The sequence below is a fragment of the Oryza sativa genome, chromosome 10 (assembly GCF_034140825.1).
Source record: "Oryza sativa Japonica Group chromosome 10, ASM3414082v1".
Taxonomy (NCBI): Eukaryota; Viridiplantae; Streptophyta; class Magnoliopsida; order Poales; family Poaceae; genus Oryza; species Oryza sativa.
Genome location: NC_089044.1, coordinates 22,970,639 through 22,990,500, shown reverse-complemented (window position 1 = coordinate 22,990,500; position 19,862 = coordinate 22,970,639). Strand labels below are relative to the sequence as shown.

Sequence of the window (19,862 nt, the reverse complement as noted above, 5' to 3'; positions counted from 1 at the left end):
AATGTGTCATGGTTTACCTCAGCCACGCGCAATAATTAGAGTAATCTAATAGTACTACTACCACAGTAGTGAACCACGACCAGGCAGATTGTTTATGTCACATCGAAGAAATTCAACATTGTTCCAAATCTTCGATGGAAGATTCTCGAGCGGATGCTTCGAATTGATAGTAGTCCCATGGTTTGCTTGGCTCATAATCATCTTTTTTTTTTGAACGACTGCTCATAACCATTTGAAATCCCTACGAAACTAGCAAGAAAACCAAGTTAACCAACGTCTTTGCTAACGATTACTAGCTAAAACTGATTAATCAATTAATTTATCGTGCAGCCCATGGTTTGCACTTTAGAAAACCGGCCCAGCATCTTTGGAAAAGAAAAGCCCAGCTCCATGTTTCTGGACACCGCCCTCTTCTGAGCGTGGGCCTCCATATAATACGTACATGGAGCCACGTGGCAACCCGGAGCGACGAAACGGCCACGTCGTATTCACAGGACACGCCACCTAATCCACGGGCCCCACTCCTACCCCGCCCGCCGATTAGCTGAGCTGACGCGTGGGGCCCACGTGACAAGCGACGGCACTCGTGGGGGCCACGTGTCGCGCACCTCGCCGTCGCCGTCGCTGCTTCGCTTCGGCTTCAAGTCCGACCAAGAGACCCTCGTCGCTTTCCGGTGACGGCGACGAAGAGAATTTCATATCCCTCCACCTCGCCGCCTCCCTTCTTCGGATTTGGTCTGGTTTGGTTGGAGGTTAGCTCGCCTCTGATTGGGTTGGTTGGGTGGTCGGCTTCGGTCTCGAACCGCGGCGACTTCTCCTCTTTGGGTTTGGGTTTCGAGGGGGCCAATGGAGGAGAGGTACGAGGCGTTGAAGGAGCTCGGGGCCGGCAACTTCGGGGTGGCCAGGCTGGTCAGGGACAAGAGGAGCAAGGAGCTCGTCGCCGTCAAGTACATCGAGAGGGGCAAGAAGGTCTGATGCTGCCTCTGTCTCTGTCTTCTCTTCTCTCCTTTTGTGATTTATTTCGCAGTTTCTTGCGTCGGACTGATTGATAATTTGATGGTGTGTGCGAGTTGATGTTTTCAGCAACTCGTTGTTCCAGATGCATGACGAGTCTTAGCTTTTAGTTTGATTGATTGATGATGCATGGATGGTTGGTTTGCTCTGTGTGCAGATTGATGAAAATGTGCAGAGGGAGATCATCAATCATAGGTCGCTCCGGCATCCCAATATCATTCGGTTTAAGGAGGTAATTCAGATTTTCTTTTCACTCATCAGTTCGTTCGGCAGCTTCACTGATTATCAGTCAGTCAAACAGTCAAACTAGATGGAGCTGATCTCCACTGCTACTGTAGAAAGTAAAATGATAAGGTTTTGGGTTTATACATCTATCAAGCACAAAGCTTACCCTGGCTGATTACTTACCATACAATTAGTAAGTAGTGTATCGTCTTAAGATCGAAGTAAATTCAACTGCTATAACGATTTCTTGTTTTGTGTGTCGATCAAGAGCAGGTTTGTTTGACACCCACACACCTAGCCATTGTCATGGAGTATGCTGCTGGTGGAGAACTCTTTGAACAAATCTGCACCGCAGGGCGATTCAGCGAAGACGAGGTTGCTTTCAGGCCCTACTTGTCTTCTTGTGAGCTAATCTTCCCGTTTTGCAAACCATCTGTGCTCAATAATTGATTCATGTCAATAGGCAAGGTACTTCTTCCAGCAGCTAATATCAGGTGTCAGCTACTGTCATTCTCTGGTATGTTTTGCTTGTTGAAATTCTGCAGACGTAACAGGCACATCGTAAGCTCATTAAGTTAAGTGGTCATTAACTGCTTCTGCAAAATGCAGGAAATTTGCCACCGTGATCTTAAACTTGAGAACACCCTCCTGGATGGAAGCCCAACACCTCGTGTGAAGATTTGTGACTTTGGTTACTCAAAGGTGCTAACATGGATGCTACTAGTTCTGTTCTACATCTCAGAGTACTTTACTAGAAATAGATTGAATTGTTCTTGCCTTCTTGGTAGAATCAAACTGGAGTACTGAACAACTTGGCTTCTTTGATTTTCAGTCTGCTTTGCTGCATTCGAAGCCGAAGTCTACAGTTGGTACTCCAGCATACATAGCGCCAGAAGTTCTTTCAAGAAAAGAATATGATGGCAAGGCAAGTTATTTCTCATTTCTATGTTTTGCAATCTGAATTTGGCTGTAAAGTAAAGATAGATAGCAGTATCTATCACTATTGTTTTTTCTTTTCTAGCATCATGGAACCGTAGCAATTGAGCATTTAGACGTTAGCTAAAAGTGATCCATTGCAGCTGAAATACTTACATTGAGTGCAAAACAAACCGAACAGCATAAGCTTTACGTTTTCAGTAATGTTAGGACGCTACTGAAGTTCCTGGAACATCGCATCATAGAATTGCATCTCTGCATGATCTGAGGTAATGCGTCTCCTTACCCAGGTAGCAGACGTTTGGTCCTGTGGTGTGACACTGTACGTGATGCTTGTCGGTTCATACCCGTTTGAAGATCCAGGTGATCCGAGGAATTTCCGCAAAACGATCAGCGTAAGTGCTCCATTTCCCTCTGTTCATCATCCAAGCCTTTTCTACACCTTGCTTCAATGGTGAGTCTGAAACTCTGAATATGCATGCCTTGTTCCACTTGACAGAGAATTCTTGGCGTGCAATACTCCATCCCGGACTACGTGAGGGTGTCTTCCGACTGCAGGCGCCTTCTATCTCAAATATTTGTTGCCGATCCTTCAAAGGTACTTAATTTCACACACTTTACCTCCCAGTTTAAGTGAGATCCCAAGTTGCCAAACTAGACCAAACTTTAGATTACTCCGAAGGGAAAATTAACCTTAAATCATACTCAGATTCTACCTGTAATCTTACTCATTGTAATGCGGCCTATATGATCTCAATTATATGTTCTAATGCTCAAACTATGTCTCTAATTAATTAACGAGATGGATTCCCTCTGAATTTAACTAACTCGAGTTTTTGCATCCCTGAACTTTTGATGTTCAGAGGATCACGATCCCTGAGATAAAGAAGCACACGTGGTTTCTGAAGAATCTGCCAAAGGAGATATCGGAGAGGGAGAAGGCCGACTACAAGGACACGGACGCCGCCCCTCCGACGCAGGCCGTCGAGGAGATCATGCGGATCATCCAGGAGGCCAAGGTCCCCGGCGACATGGCCGCCGCCGACCCGGCGCTGCTCGCGGAGCTCGCCGAGCTGAAGAGCGACGACGAAGAGGAGGCCGCCGATGAGTATGACACCTACTGACCATCCATGATCCATATGCATCCATGGTCGTTGTGCTGCAGCTGTAAATATGATCCGGAATATACGTGATCGCCAGACCAAATGATATGCGTATTCTGATGCATTTTCTGCCGTGTATACTCTGCACCGGATTTTCCTGCAGCGTAAATAATAAAGAAAAAAAATAATTATTTGTTTGCAGTTTCGTGTGATCATTTGGCAAGGACTATTCAGTTTGCATGGTCATTTTCCCAGTTTATTCATTGAATTATGTAATTGGATTATTTGTGCTACACTTCCTTGTCTTTGGATTATTTAAACATATTATTTGCGCTTCTCAAAATATTTTTCTATTTTAAGATATTTGTTAAATTTATTTCTTAAATAATTTATTCTCTCTATAATCAAAACGATAATCTGTTCAATATTCTAATCAAATAAAACTTTAAGGCCCCCTTTGATTGAAAGGAAATTCATAGGAATTTTAGAGGATTTTATTCCTATAGAAATTTTTCCTACAAAGCATTTTGAATTAAAGGAATGAACCCTATGAAATTCCTATGAAATGCCTCTTTCCATACAAGTTTTAGAGGAATTTTAACAAGAGATAGAATCTCATGGAAGAAATCCTTTGAGTCTTTTATCTCTCCTCAAATTTCTGTGTTTTTCCTGTGGTCCAATCAAACGGTCATTCTTTTTCCTGCGTTTTGCAATCCTTTGTTTTACACTTTCATTCCTGTCAGAATCCTATGTTTTTCATATTCCTCCGTTTTTTCATTACTGTGATTTAAAAAGGCCCTAAAGCTTTGAGGTTACCGTAGTGAGGTGAGTGTAGCTCAATTAGAAACAGCGAGATTTGTCGGTTTCGTTATCCAGTTATTCGGATATGCTATAGATAATGTGTGTGTATGCATATGGAGATGAGTATGTGCGTTGTTACTTATGAACGTATACATATTTGTACCATGTTCATAAAATGGTTATTGTATAGACGTACAGTACAACTTCAGTGTGTGTACACCATTGTGACTATTATATGTTGGTGTACTAATCGGGTTTTTAGTTCCCATTATCTTTTCCATGGAGATGTTTTTGTTCGAATTTTGGTCGGCTCAGAAGAAGCTAAAGATTCGACCACCTAAGAGGCGGAAGCTAGATCTAGACCGGTATATTTTTGGATTTTTGATGTTTCATACGTGCTAGAAAAATATTTCAACTTGGGGTAAAATGGTGTTGCATTTGTTTGAAACATGTAGATTTTCACGATTTTTTTTAATGTTTCAATCAATGTATCTTTGTTGTTTACCGCATGATTGAAAAATGTTTCAAGTAAATTTAGACGATATTGTAATTGTTTAAAACACTTTTTTAAGTCTAGTGATGAAACAACTTCTGCATTTTTCATGCGGCCGATTTGTAGTTGCTTCGTTTTGGTTAGTCTAAAAAAATTGTGACTATTATACGTAGTGACTGGAGTATTATACGGCGGCTCTACATATAAATACCCAGTGATTTGCCTCCGGCTGCGGATCCACTCGATGACGTGTCACTCTGCCATGGCGGCTCTCACCGTTGGGCACGCGGCGATCGTCCATGCCACCACGCGTCTCGAGGACGCCCGGTCCACCGGCCGTCGGCGGCGGCGGCGGGGGATGATCACGGTGCGCGCGGCGGCGGCGGCGACGAGCGGGTGGGAGCCGGGCAGCTGGAGGGCGCGGCCGGCGAGGCAAATCCCGGAGTACCCGGACGCGGCGGCGCTGGAGGGCGCGGAGCGCGAGCTGGCGTCGTTCCCGCCGCTGGTGTTCGCCGGGGAGGCGCGGAAGCTGGAGGAGCGGCTCGGGGACGCCGCCATGGGGCGGGCCTTCCTCCTGCAGGGCGGCGACTGCGCCGAGAGCTTCAAAGAGTTCGCCGCCAACAACATCCGCGACACCTTTCGCCTCATGCTCCAGATGGCCGTCGTCCTCACCTTTGGCGGCCAGATGCCCACCATCAAGGTCCTCCTCGCCTACTCCCATGGCTTCATCTTCTCACCATTTCTCCTTCTCCAATCCATCCCTAACGATCTCGTAAAAAAATTAAATTAATTAAACCGCAGCTAGTTTACGTATATTCACAATTAATTTTGTTGCGAGATGTAGAACCGCAGCTAGTTAACATATATTCACAATTAATTTTGTTGCCAGATATAGAAGCTGAATTTGAATTTGTGGAGTGATATATTACACACGTTAATACATCTTCTCAAATTTTTTCATAACCATTTGAGTAACATGCAAGCAAGCAACGAGGAGATATCTCCTCAAGAGATCAAAATCCACTTCCTCCATTTTATACCCGATTGGAATTCGAGATCGAAAATTATCTGTTTCCTGTCCGCCACACGCTGCACTGTTTGGGATTTTGGCGCATTCAGATAGAACGAATATATGTGATGTGGCTGATCACTCGGGCTTAAGCTGTTGCAGGGTCCCAGCTGTCATCTTCACAATCTCTCTTTGAGATGGCGATCGGTCGATGTAGACATAATCGTGTCGACTTCGCTGTCAAGTTCTGAAAGATCAGGCTTTATAATTTATAAATTATGGCACAGCGCGGATTCATCCATTCAGTTTTCTGTTTTTTCCCCCTGAAAGGCATAGTCGCATAGATGGTTGATTGTTAGCAGTTATATATGCTATGAGTCTTAAGTTAACGGATCAACAAGTCAATCGCCAATTTCCATCCCCAATATTTGACAGACAAGGTACAGCAGCAAGAAAGACAGGGATCAGACGTGGCCACCAGTGCACACATGAAACCATAAGCATTCATATTGTTTAAAAGACAAGCTAGATTCAGTATCTTAGTCTATTCTGGAATCTAGATTGACAAACAAAAGTGTATTTGCAGTTTTCTTTTTGAGGTTTATGTTCTTCAAACCATTGATGGCTTAACATTTAATGATTCAAGTGCTGATAGACAGGTGGAGAGATTGACTGATTGACAATGTATATTTCAGGTTGGAAGGATGGCTGGCCAATTTGCAAAGCCAAGATCAAACCCAACTGAGACTATAGATGGAGTGACACTTCCTTCCTATCGAGGTGATATTATTAACAGCGATGGTTTTGATGAGAAGTCGCGTGCACCAGATCCTGAAAGGTTAATTAGAGCCTACAGCCAGTCCGCGAGCACCCTGAATCTTCTGAGAGGATTTGCTCATGGAGGGTATGCAGATCTGCAGAGAGTCACCCAGTGGAATCTTGACTTCTTGAGGGACAGCACGCAAGGGGACAGGTAGTTGTTAGCTTAGCTCAAGTGCTAGACATTTTGCAATTAGTTTTATTCAAAACTCTTTACGCATATTAGTGGTTGTTTCATATGAATGCAAATGTTTATTTTCCAAACAACAGACATAGGAATTGCATTATTTAGTACAGATGGCATGTACGCATCAGACCCTTAATATAATCATGGTGACGTGGCAAATAGTAGCTAGGGATTTCTAGTAAGTATCATTGATAATAATCCTTTATACAATGGAAACCAAGATCATGTCCTCTTTTGTTTTTTTCTGTGAGCAGGTATATGGAGCTGTCCGAGAGGGTTCACGATGCCATCGGATTTATGGTTGCTGCTGGTCTGACTCCTCAGCATCCCATCATGACGACGGCTGAATTCTGGACATCTCATGAGTGCCTTCATTTGCCATATGAGCAAGCATTGACTAGGGTGGACTCCATTTCTGGGCTTTACTACGATTGCTCTGCTCATATGCTTTGGGTTGGGGAGAGGACTCGACAACTGGATGGTGCTCATGTTGAATTCCTTCGTGGTATTTCCAACCCTCTAGGTGTAAAGGTAACCAATCCACCTCTTCAAAGTTGGCTTATTTGTATAAGACTTTCAGCCAATATCTTCAATATGTAATATATCTACTGAAACTCTCAAACTATGTATCAGCATTGGACTACTAGAGGTACTTAAGCTCCATCTCAAATGACAAGTAACAATATTTACTAGTAGTACCATAGTTCATCATCAGTCATCGGTCTTATGCTGTTTAGCCTTAGATGTAAATGCTAATTTGTCGGGGAAAATATTTATTTTTTGAAAGACCGCCAGAAAAAAAACATTGTATATCATGTTTACCATGCCATCGCAAATATAAGTACAGTAGCCATGACTTTATGGTTATTGTTATTTGTTATACAAAACGAGTTGTCTATGCACATAGTTAATTTTTTCTGTGTTAAAAAGGTGAGTGACAAGCTCGAACCTTCAGAGCTTGTTAAATTGTGTGAGATTTTGAATCCTCACAACAAGCCCGGAAGACTGACAATCATCACAAGAATGGGTGCTGAGAACACGCGCGTTAAGCTCCCACATATGATCAGAGCAGTCCGCCAAGCTGGGTTGATTGTCACTTGGGTCAGTGATCCCATGCATGGGAACACCATCAGCGCACCATGTGGTCTCAAGACAAGATCATTCGACGCGATCAGGGTAAGAACTGAGGGCATGTTCAGATTGTAGTAAAAATAAACCTTACCAACTTTTGGCATTGCCAAAATTTTGGCAATTTGACAATATTGCCAAGTTTTAGCATGGTTTCTTATTTATTTACTAGAGTTTGGCAAGAAACTAAATGGATGTACATATTTGACAACTTTAGTAAAAAAAATTGTATGGTTTAAAATGACATCAATCTGAACAAGCCCTGAGACTTCACCATTCATGGTTTGATGAACAACTGACTTATTACACATGAATATTTGACATATTGACACCATTTGTGTTTATTCTTGTACATGTGCAGTGCGAGCTGAGGGCTTTCTTCGATGTCCATGAGCAAGAGGGAAGCTACCCTGGAGGGATTCACCTGGAGATGACAGGGCAGAACGTTACAGAGTGCATTGGTGGATCCAAGACGGTGACCCTTGATGATCTCAGCTCTCGCTACCGCACGCACTGCGACCCCAGGCTGAATGCATCGCAGTCGCTTGAACTGGCTTTCGCCATTGCTGACAGGCTAAGGAAGAAACGAGACAGGGCTTGGAATAGGTTGGTGTACAGGGCGGTAGCTTAAGATATCTAGCTCGGAATTTTGGCCCTACAAGAAGAGATAGTATCTAGCTTGGAGTAGTTCATTCTTTTTTTTTCCCTTTGAATAATAAAAAAAATAGAGCCGGCGTGGCGACGTCAGTACTCTCTTCTGCTTCATTTCTTCACTAGTAGTTAACTTTGTCGAAGTTTCTTTTCTTCAATAAGACGACTTGACTATCAAAAGAATAATTAGGAGCTAAATGGTGTATGTGCCGCATGCATTATCTTAAGCCTTGTTCTGAAGTCTAAAAAACCTAAGAACATTCAGAAAACAAAAAAACATCTCTGAACATCATGCAAAATTCCTGTGATCCTCTGTACATTAAGTCTCGACGTGGGCCAGATGCTGTGCCGGCCGTCTGATAACTGGGCCTACATGGCACTCACGAGCGCAAAGCCCATCTCAGCCCAGCTCCCACTCTTCCCATTTTGCCCCTACGCTCGCCCACCTATCTTACCACTGACACATTGGCCCCACCACCACTACCCATCAATTAAACCCGCCCGATTCGCATCTAACGGACCGCATCCTAGGGGTAAACACGTCATTCTATCCCCACCCCAAACCCTAAACCATCCTCTCCGCAACCCGACTATAAAAGAGCTTAAAAAAAGCCTCTCCTCTCCCCGAACCCTAACTCCATCTTCCCCGGCGGCGGCGCAGCAGAGGATATCAGCCATGGTGAAGTTTCTCAAGCCCGGGAAGGCGGTGATCCTGCTGCAGGGGAGGTTCGCGGGGCGGAAGGCGGTGATCGTGCGGGTGTTCGAGGAGGGCACCCGCGACCGCCCCTACGGCCACTGCCTCGTCGCCGGCCTCGCCAAGTACCCCAAGAAGGTGATCCGCAAGGACTCGGCGAAGAAGACGGCGAAGAAGTCGCGCGTCAAGTGCTTCCTCAAGCTCGTCAACTTCACCCACCTCATGCCCACCCGCTACACCCTCGACGTCGACCTCAAGGAGGTCGCCGCGGGGCCCGACGCGCTCGCCACCAGGGACAAGAAGGTCGCCGCCTGCAAGTCCGCCAAGGCGCGCCTCGAGGACCGCTTCAAGACCGGCAAGAACAGGTGGTTCTTCACCAAGCTCCGCTTCTGAGCTCTCTCCTGCGGCGGCGGCGGCGGCGATGGGATGGTACTGGTGCACGGCCATCTCATCCTTTTTCTCTTTTTCTAAAGCTTTTCGCTTTCTGAGTAGCAGCCAATGAATGGTTTTGGATTTTCTAAATTAATCTCAATCACCCTGATGTAATGGTACTACTGCCTGCTTGTGTGGGTGTGGATGTTTAGTAGTATGGATCTATTAAAGAAGCATATTGGGAGACGTTCTGTGTCAATTTTTCACTGGTTATGGTTCATTTTCTTGTCTTAGTTATAGTTTGAATTTGATGTCGATTGCTTGCGCTAAATTCCCTGATTAGTGTTTTATTAGTGATTGGCTCATTGCTTTGTTGGTGCCAAGGTGTGCAAGATGAGCCTGTCTGGATGGATGGATTATGTGATGCTTCTAGTATTAAGGTTCAGGCGGATAGCTGATTATGTGTATACATTGTTGGATTTGAATAAAGGAATGCAATAGGACATTCATAAGTAATGTTTTCATTCTTTTAGTTGTTCCAACCAATGGTTGCCTACCCTATGATCCTTGTAGAAATCTGAGATAGTACCACATGGTGTTCTACTCACAAAAAATAAGTATAATTAGGATGTCCTAATTCAGTGCCTCATGCTTACATACACTTCACTGGTAGGTCTGGAAATTTTGCTCAGCTAGTGTGGGAATGCTGCTTACTATTTTTTTTGCACCACTAATATTCTGGTTTAAATAAGTTTGAAGATTGAGATATGTTATGGGATATGTCATTGACCTTAGCTCCGTTTTGACTTTGATGGCGAGACACTTGAAGTTAGGTGATATTCCAATATCTTATGGTTTATGTAGCTTTTGGCTGGTGTGTAGTTTTTGAGGGGCCAAATTTATAAATACTCATTGCTGCTTGTTGTGTAAGCTGGAGCAATGCTTGATATTTGGCAACAACTACCTTGGCACATCTTGCTTGATTTTGAAAATGTCTTGAAACTTACTGTACGCCATAGAGGAGCTTATGATAGGTTGATTTCGAACAAAGCTGCCTCGATTAGTAGTCGCACCCCTGGGTGGTCAGACTGTCAGATAAACTTTACTCCATCTGTTTCACAATGTAAGTCATTCTAGCATTTTTCACATTCATATTGATGATAATGAATCTAGACAACATTAATATGAATGTGGGAAATGCTAGAATGACTTACATTGTGAAACGGAGGAAGTAATTCTCATCGTATCATTTTTTCCCATCGCATTACTACATTATCATATTGGCAGTCAATCATGTTATGTAGGATGCGATTTCTTGCATCACAAAAGAACATGGAAGATGTGATTTCTTGCATCACAAAAGAACATGGAAGATGTGATTTCTTGCATCACAAAAGAAGCCTTCGGGGCCTGATAGAACTGATGCCAATCTTGTGCTCAGAGGTAGCAAGTTGATTGGCTGGCGCTGGACTTCATTCCTTGTTTTTCTTTCTGTTTATTTGTTTACAAGGCTGGATGCTGTTCTGTTATTCTGGTTTACTCTACATGTTCTGTTTGCGCTGTGATTTGTGAGTTGTGTGTCAAGCTGTCTTTCGAGATATTGTTTTGCAGAATGTTCGTTGTGCCACAGCGGGAATGAGTTAACTCGATGAAGGTTGTGCACTGTGTGATTGCTTTATCATTTTTGTAATGCTCATTTCTATTTGTTCCACACCTGGGACGATCTTATATCAAGGTTTCTTGAAGAAAAATGGATCATAAATTCGTAACACATCTCTCCACAGGTCCATGTATTCTTACTTCTGAGACAACCAAACTGACCACATGATCAATGTATGAATAATAAAAGGCCTCTGGCATCTTTTTTTTTTTTTTATGCTTATACTTATCGGCCAAAATTTGAATTTTCAACCTTAAATTTGAAGCTGATTTTGGAGCCTCATTGGAGTGCCGCATGTATATCTAATATGCAAGTTTGAACAATTATACGTTGATACGTTGCAAGTCTGCGTCTATTATCAAGTGCTAGACCTTTTGCAATTAGTTTTCAGCGAAAAAATTTGCACTTTGTTAGTGGTTTTTTCTTAAGAACTGGAATGTTTATTTTCCAAACTACTGACAGGACGTGCGCGCTCTTTTGTCTGGTCCTGATTCAACACAGATGGTTTGTCTACATCAGACCCTTTGTATAATCATGGTGACATGGCAAATTGTATCTAGGGATAATCCAGTTTCCAGTAAAAATATATTGACAATCATCCTTTATAATATATGAAAACCAGACGGTGCCCCATCATTACAACGGCTGAATTCTGGACATCTCATGAGTGCCTTCATTTTCCATAGGTACGAGCAAGCATTGAGTTTCACTAGTGAGGACTCCGTTTTTGGCCTTTACTACGATTGCTCTGCTCATATGGTTTGGTGAACTGACCATTAGTGTCTGAGTACATTTGCAGTGCGAACTGAGGAATTCACTTGCAGATCTGTCATTACCACACGCACTATGACCCCATGCTGAATGCGGGCATTTGTGTGCCGATCAGGCTCATTACTTCGGTCCCAAAACATACATATTAAACTTGAAAAACAGATTTATTTGATTTCGCACAAAAGGACACCATTTATTAGTTGGAAAGCATATAAATAAAACAGCTTAATGAAACATTGCCTTACCTCAGAATTTCGTTGGCTTAATGAAACATAGTCCTACTAGATTGTTGTCATTCTTTATTTCATTTGAACAATTAAAATAATAGGACCGATGTCAGCACTCTCTTCTGCTTCGTTTTGTATTTAACTTTGACAGAAGGCTAGTCGAAGTTCCTTTTTGTTTTCAAGAAGACTTGACTAACAAAAGAATAAATTAGAAGCTTAAGTGCAGGATACTCTTCAGTCTTGTTCTGAGTGCAAAAGAGCAAGAAGCGCGAAGAAACCGGCACATTTCGCTATACCCTCTTTGATGCATCCAGAGTGTTGTTTTCAGCTGTCCAGATGTCCATGACAACTGATAAGCTATCATAGTACCCTTAAACCAGCCATTAATTTGATTCATGGAGAAAAACATGTTACTACAGTGCAAGGCTTCTTCAAGTTACTGTCACATACTCCAAGGCTTAGGATCATCAAAACATAGAACATGACACAGGACACTGATTGAGTAAAAACCTGACAATAATATGCTACTACAGAAGTATTTGGACAAGGCAGCTTCAGCAGCAGCAACTCAAGCACAAGATCACTGAACTGATTACAGGCAGCTTAACTGAGCACTCACTCCTAATCCTCCTCCTCACTCCCCCACTCCATATCCTACACCTGACTACTTTAATCACCCTCCCAAACACAAACAACAGCTAGTAGAATTATCACAAGTCAACACCAGCAGTTAACAATGAGAAGTAAACATTACTAAACACATAGTAGGCCATACCAACAACATGGAGTAGATCAATCCTCATCCATGGCGGCTGTTGCTGCGGCAGCGGCGGCGGAGATCACCTTGGCCTTCTTGTGGTGGTGGTGGTGGTGCTGCTGCTTGCCGAGGAAGGCCTCGACGAACAGCTGCTGGGCGTCGAGCAGCGTCTGGGTGCGCTTCATCTCAGACTCCATCCGCTCCTTCTCTATCTGGAGAGAGATCTCCAGCCTCCGCTCCTCCATGCGGAGGAACTTGTCGCCGACGGCGCGCAGCGCCGAGGCCACCTCGGCCATGGCCTCCGCCTCGGCGTCCTCCTCGCTCTTCTCCACCTTGATGGCGGTGGGTTGTTCTCGCTGCGCCACAGGCTTGGAGCGGGAGGCCTTGGGGATGGTGAAGCGCAGGCCGCTCCCGCTCCCGCCGTTGGAGATGAGGCCGTGAAGGCTCCTGCTCCGCCCCGCGTCCGCCGCCGCCTCCTCCTCCTCATCCTCCTCGGAGGAAGGGGAGGAGACGGGAGAAGGGGACGCCGGTGAGGGGGAGGCGGCCGCGGCGGCGGGGCCCTTGGATTTGATCTTGATGATGGGGTTGGGGCTAGGGTCGGGCGCCCCGCCGCCGGCGAGGTCGTGGAGGAGCGGGAAGAAGGGCCACTTGGGGCCCTTGGAGCGGCCGGCGGCGCGCGCCCTCTCGGCGCGGTACCGCTTCCGGAGCTTCTCGATCTTGTGGCGGCACTGGACGCCGGACTTGTGCGTCGCCGTGGGGAACCTCCCGCAGCGGGCGGTGACGGCGCCGGCGACGTCGTCCCAGTCGGAGGCTCTGAGGTTCCCCTTGCGGAGCCCCTCCCACCTATCGCGGTAGGCCTCGATGAGCGCCAGCGTCTCCTCGTGCGTCCAGCACGGCGGGGGCAGCCTCCGCCCGGAGCCCCCCGCGCCACCAGATGACACCGCGGCGGCGGCTGCCGCGGCCGCCGCCGCGGGGGCGGCCAGCGGGGGGAGGTCCGGGGAGGAGAGCGCGTCCGGGTTGGGCGGCGGGGAGGAGGAGGACGACATCGTCGGCGGCGGTGGGAGCTAGGGTTTGGTGGTGGAGGAGAGAGGAGGGGATGGGGAATCGGTCATAAAGGCGGAGGTGGGCCGCGCGGCGGGCGTGGGCCGGGGAGGTGAAATGACGGGATGGGGGGGGGGGGGAGGGGAATGAACCGCGGCGGCCGCGTCCGCGTGGGTGGTGGTGGTGGGCGTGCGGCGCGCGCGGTGGCTGGCTCTCTCTGCCTCTGCCTCCGCGGGGTTTGTCGCGTGGCGGCGCGGTGGTGGTGGTGGTGGGTGGGGCGGCCCAGCGAGGGAGTGGTGGCACGGCACGGCGCCGCGGCATCGTGGGGGCGAGGCGAGAGATGGAGCGGCGCGCGGCGTGGGCGTGGGGGCGTGGGCGTGGGCGTGGGCGTGTGCCGTGTCGGATCGGGGGTGGGGGGGTGGTGGCCTGGTGGGTGGGTGGACGTCCCTCTCGGCTAGTGCTTTCCGTTTCCGCCGCGCGGATGCGGTGCGGTGCGATGCGCCCGTGGCTTTTTCGAATGGGGAGGAGCCGCGCCGTCTGGTCTGTGCCCCGTCTCGACCCGTGAATCTGCGATGGCGGCCGATCTCGCCTGCTAATTTATTCGCGCGGCGCGGCGGCTACGGCCTACGGCCACCACGCCCACGCGCGTGCCGTGCCGGCGTGGCTGCGTTTGGTTTCGCCGTGCAGCTAGGGCCCATTTGGAAGCGTTGACAGTCGTAGGGTGTGATGGGATAATAATGAGATAAGCGGGATACTGTTGGGATAGCAAAATGGATAAAGGGTTAGGAAAACAATGAGGAAGGAATAATGGATGGCTAGGATTTAAAAATATATTTTTTTTGGTAGGTGAGATTATTTTCCTAACCCATTTGCCAAGCAACCTCTTAAATCCTAGCATGTGTTTGTAAATATGTAATTGTCCTAAATCCTTAATTCATGATCCAACTCCAATACTTTTTTTTTTTGGGGATCCAACTCCAATACTTACAAGCTACTATCATCTTCAGAAATCATGAAAGAGATGAGAGGATAAATATGATTATTACTTACGTTTATTTTGATGTACGATTATAAGACATGAATATGTGTTTCAAATTTACAACCAATATATATCAATGTTAATTTCCTTAAAGAACTTCTAAACCACAAGTACAACTTGTAAGACTTGTAAGAGTTATCCAACCCACTCTGCTCCATTTTTGCATGGATCTCAATCATTTGATAGAACTTCAACTTTATTGGATTTGGATCTAAAAGGCTCTACCAAACAGTCCCTTTGATCAAAACGAATGGAGGTGATCCTAACAACAGTAAACTAGCAGAGCATATTCTTGAATCGTTTCAAAGGGGTTATCATTCATCACACTACTGTGTGTATTTTAGTAGGTGTTTGTCACGACAACGTGAGCTATGTCTATCAAGTTCCATAAATAACATGTCCCTAAGATAAAATACAAGGAATATCTCATATTTCATCAATATGTATCATGTTATTTAATACACCAATAATACATTGGTATAACATAAAGGGTTATAATTATTTTCTCAGAAACATACAAGGACTTGTTCTATAAATTTTATACATAAGTAAAGAAATGTGTTTAGTTATCTAGTATATAGTATGTAGCTTGAGGTCTGCCTCATATCACCAAGCCTGTCTTACCTAAACCTGTTTTCCACATGAGATATCATTGGGTTTAGTAATTGGATCTTCGGAGCTGCGTTGGATAGAGCTGTTGTTCGGTTGTATCGTTTTGAGTGTCAAGACCATCATACAATTTTGCAGCTCATACAGTGTAACCGCATTATATTTTTTTTTCTCGTCCCATAAGTTTACATAAGGATGAACTTAACATCCGTTTTTACGCACTAGGTTTTCCTTCTTTTTTTAGGGCCCCTTTGATTTGTAGGAAAAATGTAGGAATTTTGGAGGATTTTAATTCTATGAAAAAAAAAATCCTATGAAGGCCTTTGAAACAAATGATTGAATCCTATCAAATCCTTTAAAATTCCTATGGGATGGGTAATCCTATGCACATTTTGAAGGAAAGTTAGCAAGAGGTCTAACCTCTTGGAACATTTCCTCTGAGTCTATCTCTCTCATCTGATTCCTGCGTTTTTCCTGTGGTCCAATCAAACGATCATTCTTGTGTTTTTCCTGTGTTTTGCAATCCTCTGTTTTATAATTGTATTCCTGTCAGAATCCTGTGTTTTTCCTATTCCTCTGTTTTTTCATTCCTACGATTTAAAGGGGCCCTTATAGTTGGAGATAAGCCTATGTGATCTAAATCAACCAAGCATCTTTCCTCAATATGAGATTCTACTATCAAATTGTGTGCAATGGAAGGTTGGAAAATAATAGCGAGGGAAAAACTTTAACTTTCAAAAAACATGTATTTGCTGAAGCATTGTGTATTTCTCTCATCCTCATCGTGTCCCCTTCTCATGCGAAGAAATTACTAGTATGTAACACTAACGTCTTACAACATTTCACATCTATTAATTCAGAGAATAATTAACTATTTGCCACTCTTACGAGTGGTGCTAAATTATTTATCACTAGATCCACATGTCATAGACACATGAGGGCTGACATGTTATAGATAGCGAGTGGCAAATAATTAATTGCCACATCTTAAAGTAGCAATAAATTAAATGTCCCGCGGTACGAATGATTCCGGTTAGTGCCATTCTCTCCTTATTTTCTCATTTTTATAGTAAGTTTCACAAAATTGTAGACACTTGGATCAAAGTATCATAAAACTACAGATTTAGCGTCAAACTTTTCACAAAAACTACAGATTTAATGCACCATATCACAAAACTTCAAATTTAGTGATGAAGTTATCAAAGAACTACATGTTCTAGAGTTTAGATCGTATCACTATTATTTATTTAAAGTTGTAAATATGTAGCTTTATGATAAAATAGTTGTTAAATCTATAGTTATATGATATAATACATTAGTTCCATGATAAATTTGACACTAAATCTATAGTTTTATGAAACACATTATTAAATATGTAGTTTTATTATCAAAGTATTATGTAGTATCGTGAAATTTACTCCATTTTTATTATCTTTGCTCTTAGTTTGTTTTCATGGACGATTTTGTCCCTGATCTAATCGGTCCTCACTTTTGCCCTCGCCGCCTGAGCGCCAGTGCAAAGGGGAACGCCGAGTACGCCGCCGCCGCCGCCGCGCCGCCCGCCGCCGCGGCCCTCTCTGCTGCTGCCTCGCTCTAGGGTTCGTCCAAGGGGGGGGGGGAGAGAGAGAGAGAGAAGGGCGGCTCTCAGCGCGAGCAGCGGCGGGGCTTCCCCTTCCCGTCCGAGTGCCGCGCGCATCCAGGGCCTTCGAGGTATTCCTCCCCCCTTGCTATGCTGAGCCGGAGTAGATCGGGGATCCAGCCGGAGCAGTCGTGCTAACTCTCTCTCTCTCTCTCTCTCTCTCTCTCTCTCTCTCTCTCTCTCCAACACTTGCAGGTGCTTGCTGCGTGATGGAGCCGGAGGCAATGCCGGCGCCTGACCCCAACGACGCGAGGCAGCGGTTCTTGTTGGAGCTCGAGTTCATCCAGTGCCTCGCAAACCCTACCTACATCCACTGTACTGTACTGTATCCTCGTTCTCGTTTCACTTGGCTTGGGGTTTTACCGCGGATCTTTTCATTAGGTTTATTGAACAAATTAGTGTTTAATCTTTGACTTGATGGTATTAGTTAAGGAAAAATAAACAGCAATTTGATTGTGTTGGTCAGCAAGCGTGATACACTGCCTAGAGTAATTAGTTTGCTGGTAGTCTGGTACCGTAGATTGGATGCATAATTGAAGTGTATGTTGATCAGTAGGAAGGTATGGATGTCTGGATTATGTTTTGCTTATGCCCAATTACTCTCAATGCTTCTGCTATTTTTAATGGAATCAAACTTGTTAAATGAGTACTGAAATTAATACTGTATGTAAAATGGCATTTGGCTAATATTTCTTATGTTGAAACAGATCTAGCACAGAATAGGTACTTTGAGGATGAGGCATTTATCGGGTATCTCAAGTATCTCAAATACTGGCAGCGTCCGGAGTACATCAAATACATAATGTGAGTGGCCGTATAATTTAGATCTGTTTGCTAGTAGGTGCTTGCTGTGACAAAATAGCTTGGTCACACTGGTTGTTGTTTGTGTAGGTATCCGCACTGCCTTTTCTTTCTTGAGCTCCTCCAAAATGCGAATTTCCGGAATGCAATGGCCCATCCAGCAAGCAAGGTGACCCTTTGAAACCCTTTTTCCTAGTACACATGTGCCATTTCAACCTTTTATAGTACCGCCTATAACATCCTTTCAGATTTCCCCTTTATTAAGTGTATTTGGAATGTATTACTTTGACTGTAGATTGTTAGTGAATGGGGATGAGCTAAAACTTTATTATTGTTGTTCTTACAGACTTATGAATGGGCACCTTTATTTGTTTATGAATTAGTTAGGGGGCAACTGAACAAATTGGAAGCATATCATTTGTTCATATTGTACTGCATATTCGTAATTCTGTTTTGTCTGTTGTGCTTTATTAGCATCAGTAGCACAAACTAATTCCTTCCATCAAATTATTCGCAGGAAGTTGCTCATAGGCAGCAATATTTCTTCTGGAAAAACTATAGGAACAATAGGTTGAAGCACATCTTACCCCGCCCTCCTCCTGAACCAACTCCGGCACCTGCACCTGCACCTGCACCAGCAACAGTGCCCCCAGCAGCACCAGTGCCGTCGACCGTGGTTCCACCTGTTGCTGCACCATCATCATCTTTGCCACCTATGTCAGCAGCTGGTGCATCTGCAATGTCTCCTATGCAGTTTGCAGGAACCCCTGGCACCAATATCCCAAAGAACGACATGAGAAATGTCATGGGTGGACAGGGTGGTAGAAAGAGAAAGTATGCACTTCCCTTACAATCATCCATATCTCTTATGAAGTTGTTTGTTTTCTTTGCAGTGATGTTTTGCCTTGCGAGTTGTTTTCCGTCTATGCAAACATATTTTTGTTTCTGTTTTCTAGATTATGAAGATCCTCTTCCTGTTATACAGGAAAGACGGCTGAGGCTCTCAATGTGCTTTTGCAGGAGAGCTGAATTGTTCCTCTTTGGTAGGAATCGTTATTTGTTGAAAAAAAAAACTGAACAGAGGAATCTTGTTGTGTTTTTCCTTTTATTTTCTCCATCCCTCCTCCCTCTCCCGTTGTGTGTTTGTATATGGTGAGGGAACGGAGTTTTCCAGATGGTCAGGATTTTTCAGTGATTTTGTCAGCGAGTACAAGGTTTACAGTAGGATTGCTATGACTGAAAGATGAGTAGTCAGTTGAATTGCCTAAACTTTGAAGTGTGTCATGTAGCTACAGCAGCTTATTTCCTTTCGTCCCTGTTCCGTATGTTTTGAACTCAGAAGTATGGTATTTATGTTCAATAAAACAATTCGATATGACTGATATACTGTTTTTCTTGTCACTACAGGATGGGCTAGTGGAACTGTGGAACATGCTGGTCAACTTTAACAGACAGACAACATTGTATGCAAGTGAAGAGTAATCTTCATATTTATTTCCTCGTAGGCCTTTTTTTGCAGCAATTTAGAAGCTAACAGTTACTCCTATTTGTGCCGCTGGAGATGTAATTTGGATAACAATATGTCCTGTACGCTTGGCCCTTGAATGATTGGCTCATCTATGTGGCCTTGTAATTATAGGAGTACTAATTTTTTGGTCACTGGAAGATCACTGAAAACGCCAGAGAATCCACAGTAAAAGCCTGTTTCACAGAGCCCATATTTTCAGGGTACGATGAAGTGGTTACGCTCGGTAGTGTGTTCTTCATTAGTTCATCGTTACAACAACAGTATTGGGATACGGGATCAATTTGAAGGTCCAATCAACTTAATATTGTCGGTAGGCAGTGATATTCTCACATTCTTTGTACATCTAGAAATATGAAGC

The 19,862-nt window shown here is 44.5% G+C and overlaps 5 protein-coding genes across 6 annotated transcripts; 4 read left to right on the top strand and 1 right to left on the bottom strand.

Moving 5' to 3' along the window:
* Positions 1–673: 673 nt before the first annotated feature.
* LOC4349411 (serine/threonine-protein kinase SAPK3) lies at positions 674–3,637 on the top strand. 2 transcript variants are annotated; one of them, NM_001404398.1, is made up of 9 exons: positions 674–969; positions 1,172–1,246; positions 1,513–1,614; positions 1,703–1,756; positions 1,849–1,941; positions 2,072–2,164; positions 2,466–2,570; positions 2,675–2,773; positions 3,039–3,637. In NM_001404398.1, exons 1-9 carry the CDS (start codon positions 847–849, stop codon positions 3,297–3,299), a joined length of 1,005 nt encoding a protein of 334 aa, NP_001391327.1. In that variant the 5' UTR covers positions 674–846; the 3' UTR covers positions 3,300–3,637. The 2 variants fall into 2 exon arrangements, with proteins under 2 accessions (NP_001391327.1, XP_066160555.1); XM_066304458.1 differs by having other exon boundaries at positions 2,072–2,168; positions 2,470–2,570; positions 3,039–3,479.
* Positions 3,638–4,807: 1,170 nt separating this feature from the next.
* LOC4349410 (phospho-2-dehydro-3-deoxyheptonate aldolase 2, chloroplastic) lies at positions 4,808–8,429 on the top strand. The gene is made up of 5 exons (NM_001404401.1): positions 4,808–5,272; positions 6,277–6,554; positions 6,842–7,118; positions 7,518–7,763; positions 8,077–8,429. The coding sequence occupies exons 1-5, from the start codon at positions 4,817–4,819 to the stop codon at positions 8,344–8,346; spliced, it is 1,527 nt and encodes a 508-aa protein (NP_001391330.1). The 5' UTR covers positions 4,808–4,816; the 3' UTR covers positions 8,347–8,429.
* A 563-nt stretch (positions 8,430–8,992) lies between these two features.
* LOC4349409 (large ribosomal subunit protein eL27x) lies at positions 8,993–9,678 on the top strand. The gene has a single exon (XM_015757323.3). It carries the CDS (start codon positions 9,043–9,045, stop codon positions 9,451–9,453), a length of 411 nt encoding a protein of 136 aa, XP_015612809.1. The 5' UTR covers positions 8,993–9,042; the 3' UTR covers positions 9,454–9,678.
* A 2,778-nt stretch (positions 9,679–12,456) lies between these two features.
* Positions 12,457–14,459, bottom strand: LOC4349408 (trihelix transcription factor ENAP1). Its single transcript, XM_015757285.3, has one exon. It carries the CDS (start codon positions 13,891–13,893, stop codon positions 12,883–12,885), a length of 1,011 nt encoding a protein of 336 aa, XP_015612771.1. The 5' UTR covers positions 13,894–14,459; the 3' UTR covers positions 12,457–12,882.
* A 2,548-nt stretch (positions 14,460–17,007) lies between these two features.
* On the top strand, positions 17,008–19,635 carry LOC4349407 (mediator of RNA polymerase II transcription subunit 31). The gene is made up of 6 exons (XM_015757680.3): positions 17,008–17,246; positions 17,371–17,490; positions 17,883–17,979; positions 18,067–18,145; positions 18,494–18,810; positions 19,384–19,635. Exons 2-6 carry the CDS (start codon positions 17,385–17,387, stop codon positions 19,391–19,393), a joined length of 609 nt encoding a protein of 202 aa, XP_015613166.1. The 5' UTR covers positions 17,008–17,246; positions 17,371–17,384; the 3' UTR covers positions 19,394–19,635.
* The last annotated feature ends 227 nt before the right edge of the window (positions 19,636–19,862 follow it).

Coding starts and splice junctions, on each gene's coding strand:
- LOC4349411 (NM_001404398.1), top strand. CDS start 847: ATGGAGGAGAGGTACGAGGCGTTGAAGGAGCTCGGGGCCGGCAACTTC. Junction 970..1,171: donor ACATCGAGAGGGGCAAGAAG/GTCTGATGCTGC, acceptor CTCTGTGTGCAG/ATTGATGAAAATGTGCAGAG. Junction 2,165..2,465: donor GAAAAGAATATGATGGCAAG/GCAAGTTATTTC, acceptor CTCCTTACCCAG/GTAGCAGACGTTTGGTCCTG.
- LOC4349410 (NM_001404401.1), top strand. CDS start 4,817: ATGACGTGTCACTCTGCCATGGCGGCTCTCACCGTTGGGCACGCGGCG. Junction 5,273..6,276: donor GCCAGATGCCCACCATCAAG/GTCCTCCTCGCC, acceptor TGTATATTTCAG/GTTGGAAGGATGGCTGGCCA. Junction 7,764..8,076: donor GATCATTCGACGCGATCAGG/GTAAGAACTGAG, acceptor GTACATGTGCAG/TGCGAGCTGAGGGCTTTCTT.
- LOC4349409 (XM_015757323.3), top strand. CDS start 9,043: ATGGTGAAGTTTCTCAAGCCCGGGAAGGCGGTGATCCTGCTGCAGGGG.
- LOC4349408 (XM_015757285.3), bottom strand. CDS start 13,893: ATGTCGTCCTCCTCCTCCCCGCCGCCCAACCCGGACGCGCTCTCCTCC.
- LOC4349407 (XM_015757680.3), top strand. CDS start 17,385: ATGGAGCCGGAGGCAATGCCGGCGCCTGACCCCAACGACGCGAGGCAG. Junction 17,980..18,066: donor GAGTACATCAAATACATAAT/GTGAGTGGCCGT, acceptor TTGTTTGTGTAG/GTATCCGCACTGCCTTTTCT. Junction 18,146..18,493: donor TGGCCCATCCAGCAAGCAAG/GTGACCCTTTGA, acceptor AATTATTCGCAG/GAAGTTGCTCATAGGCAGCA.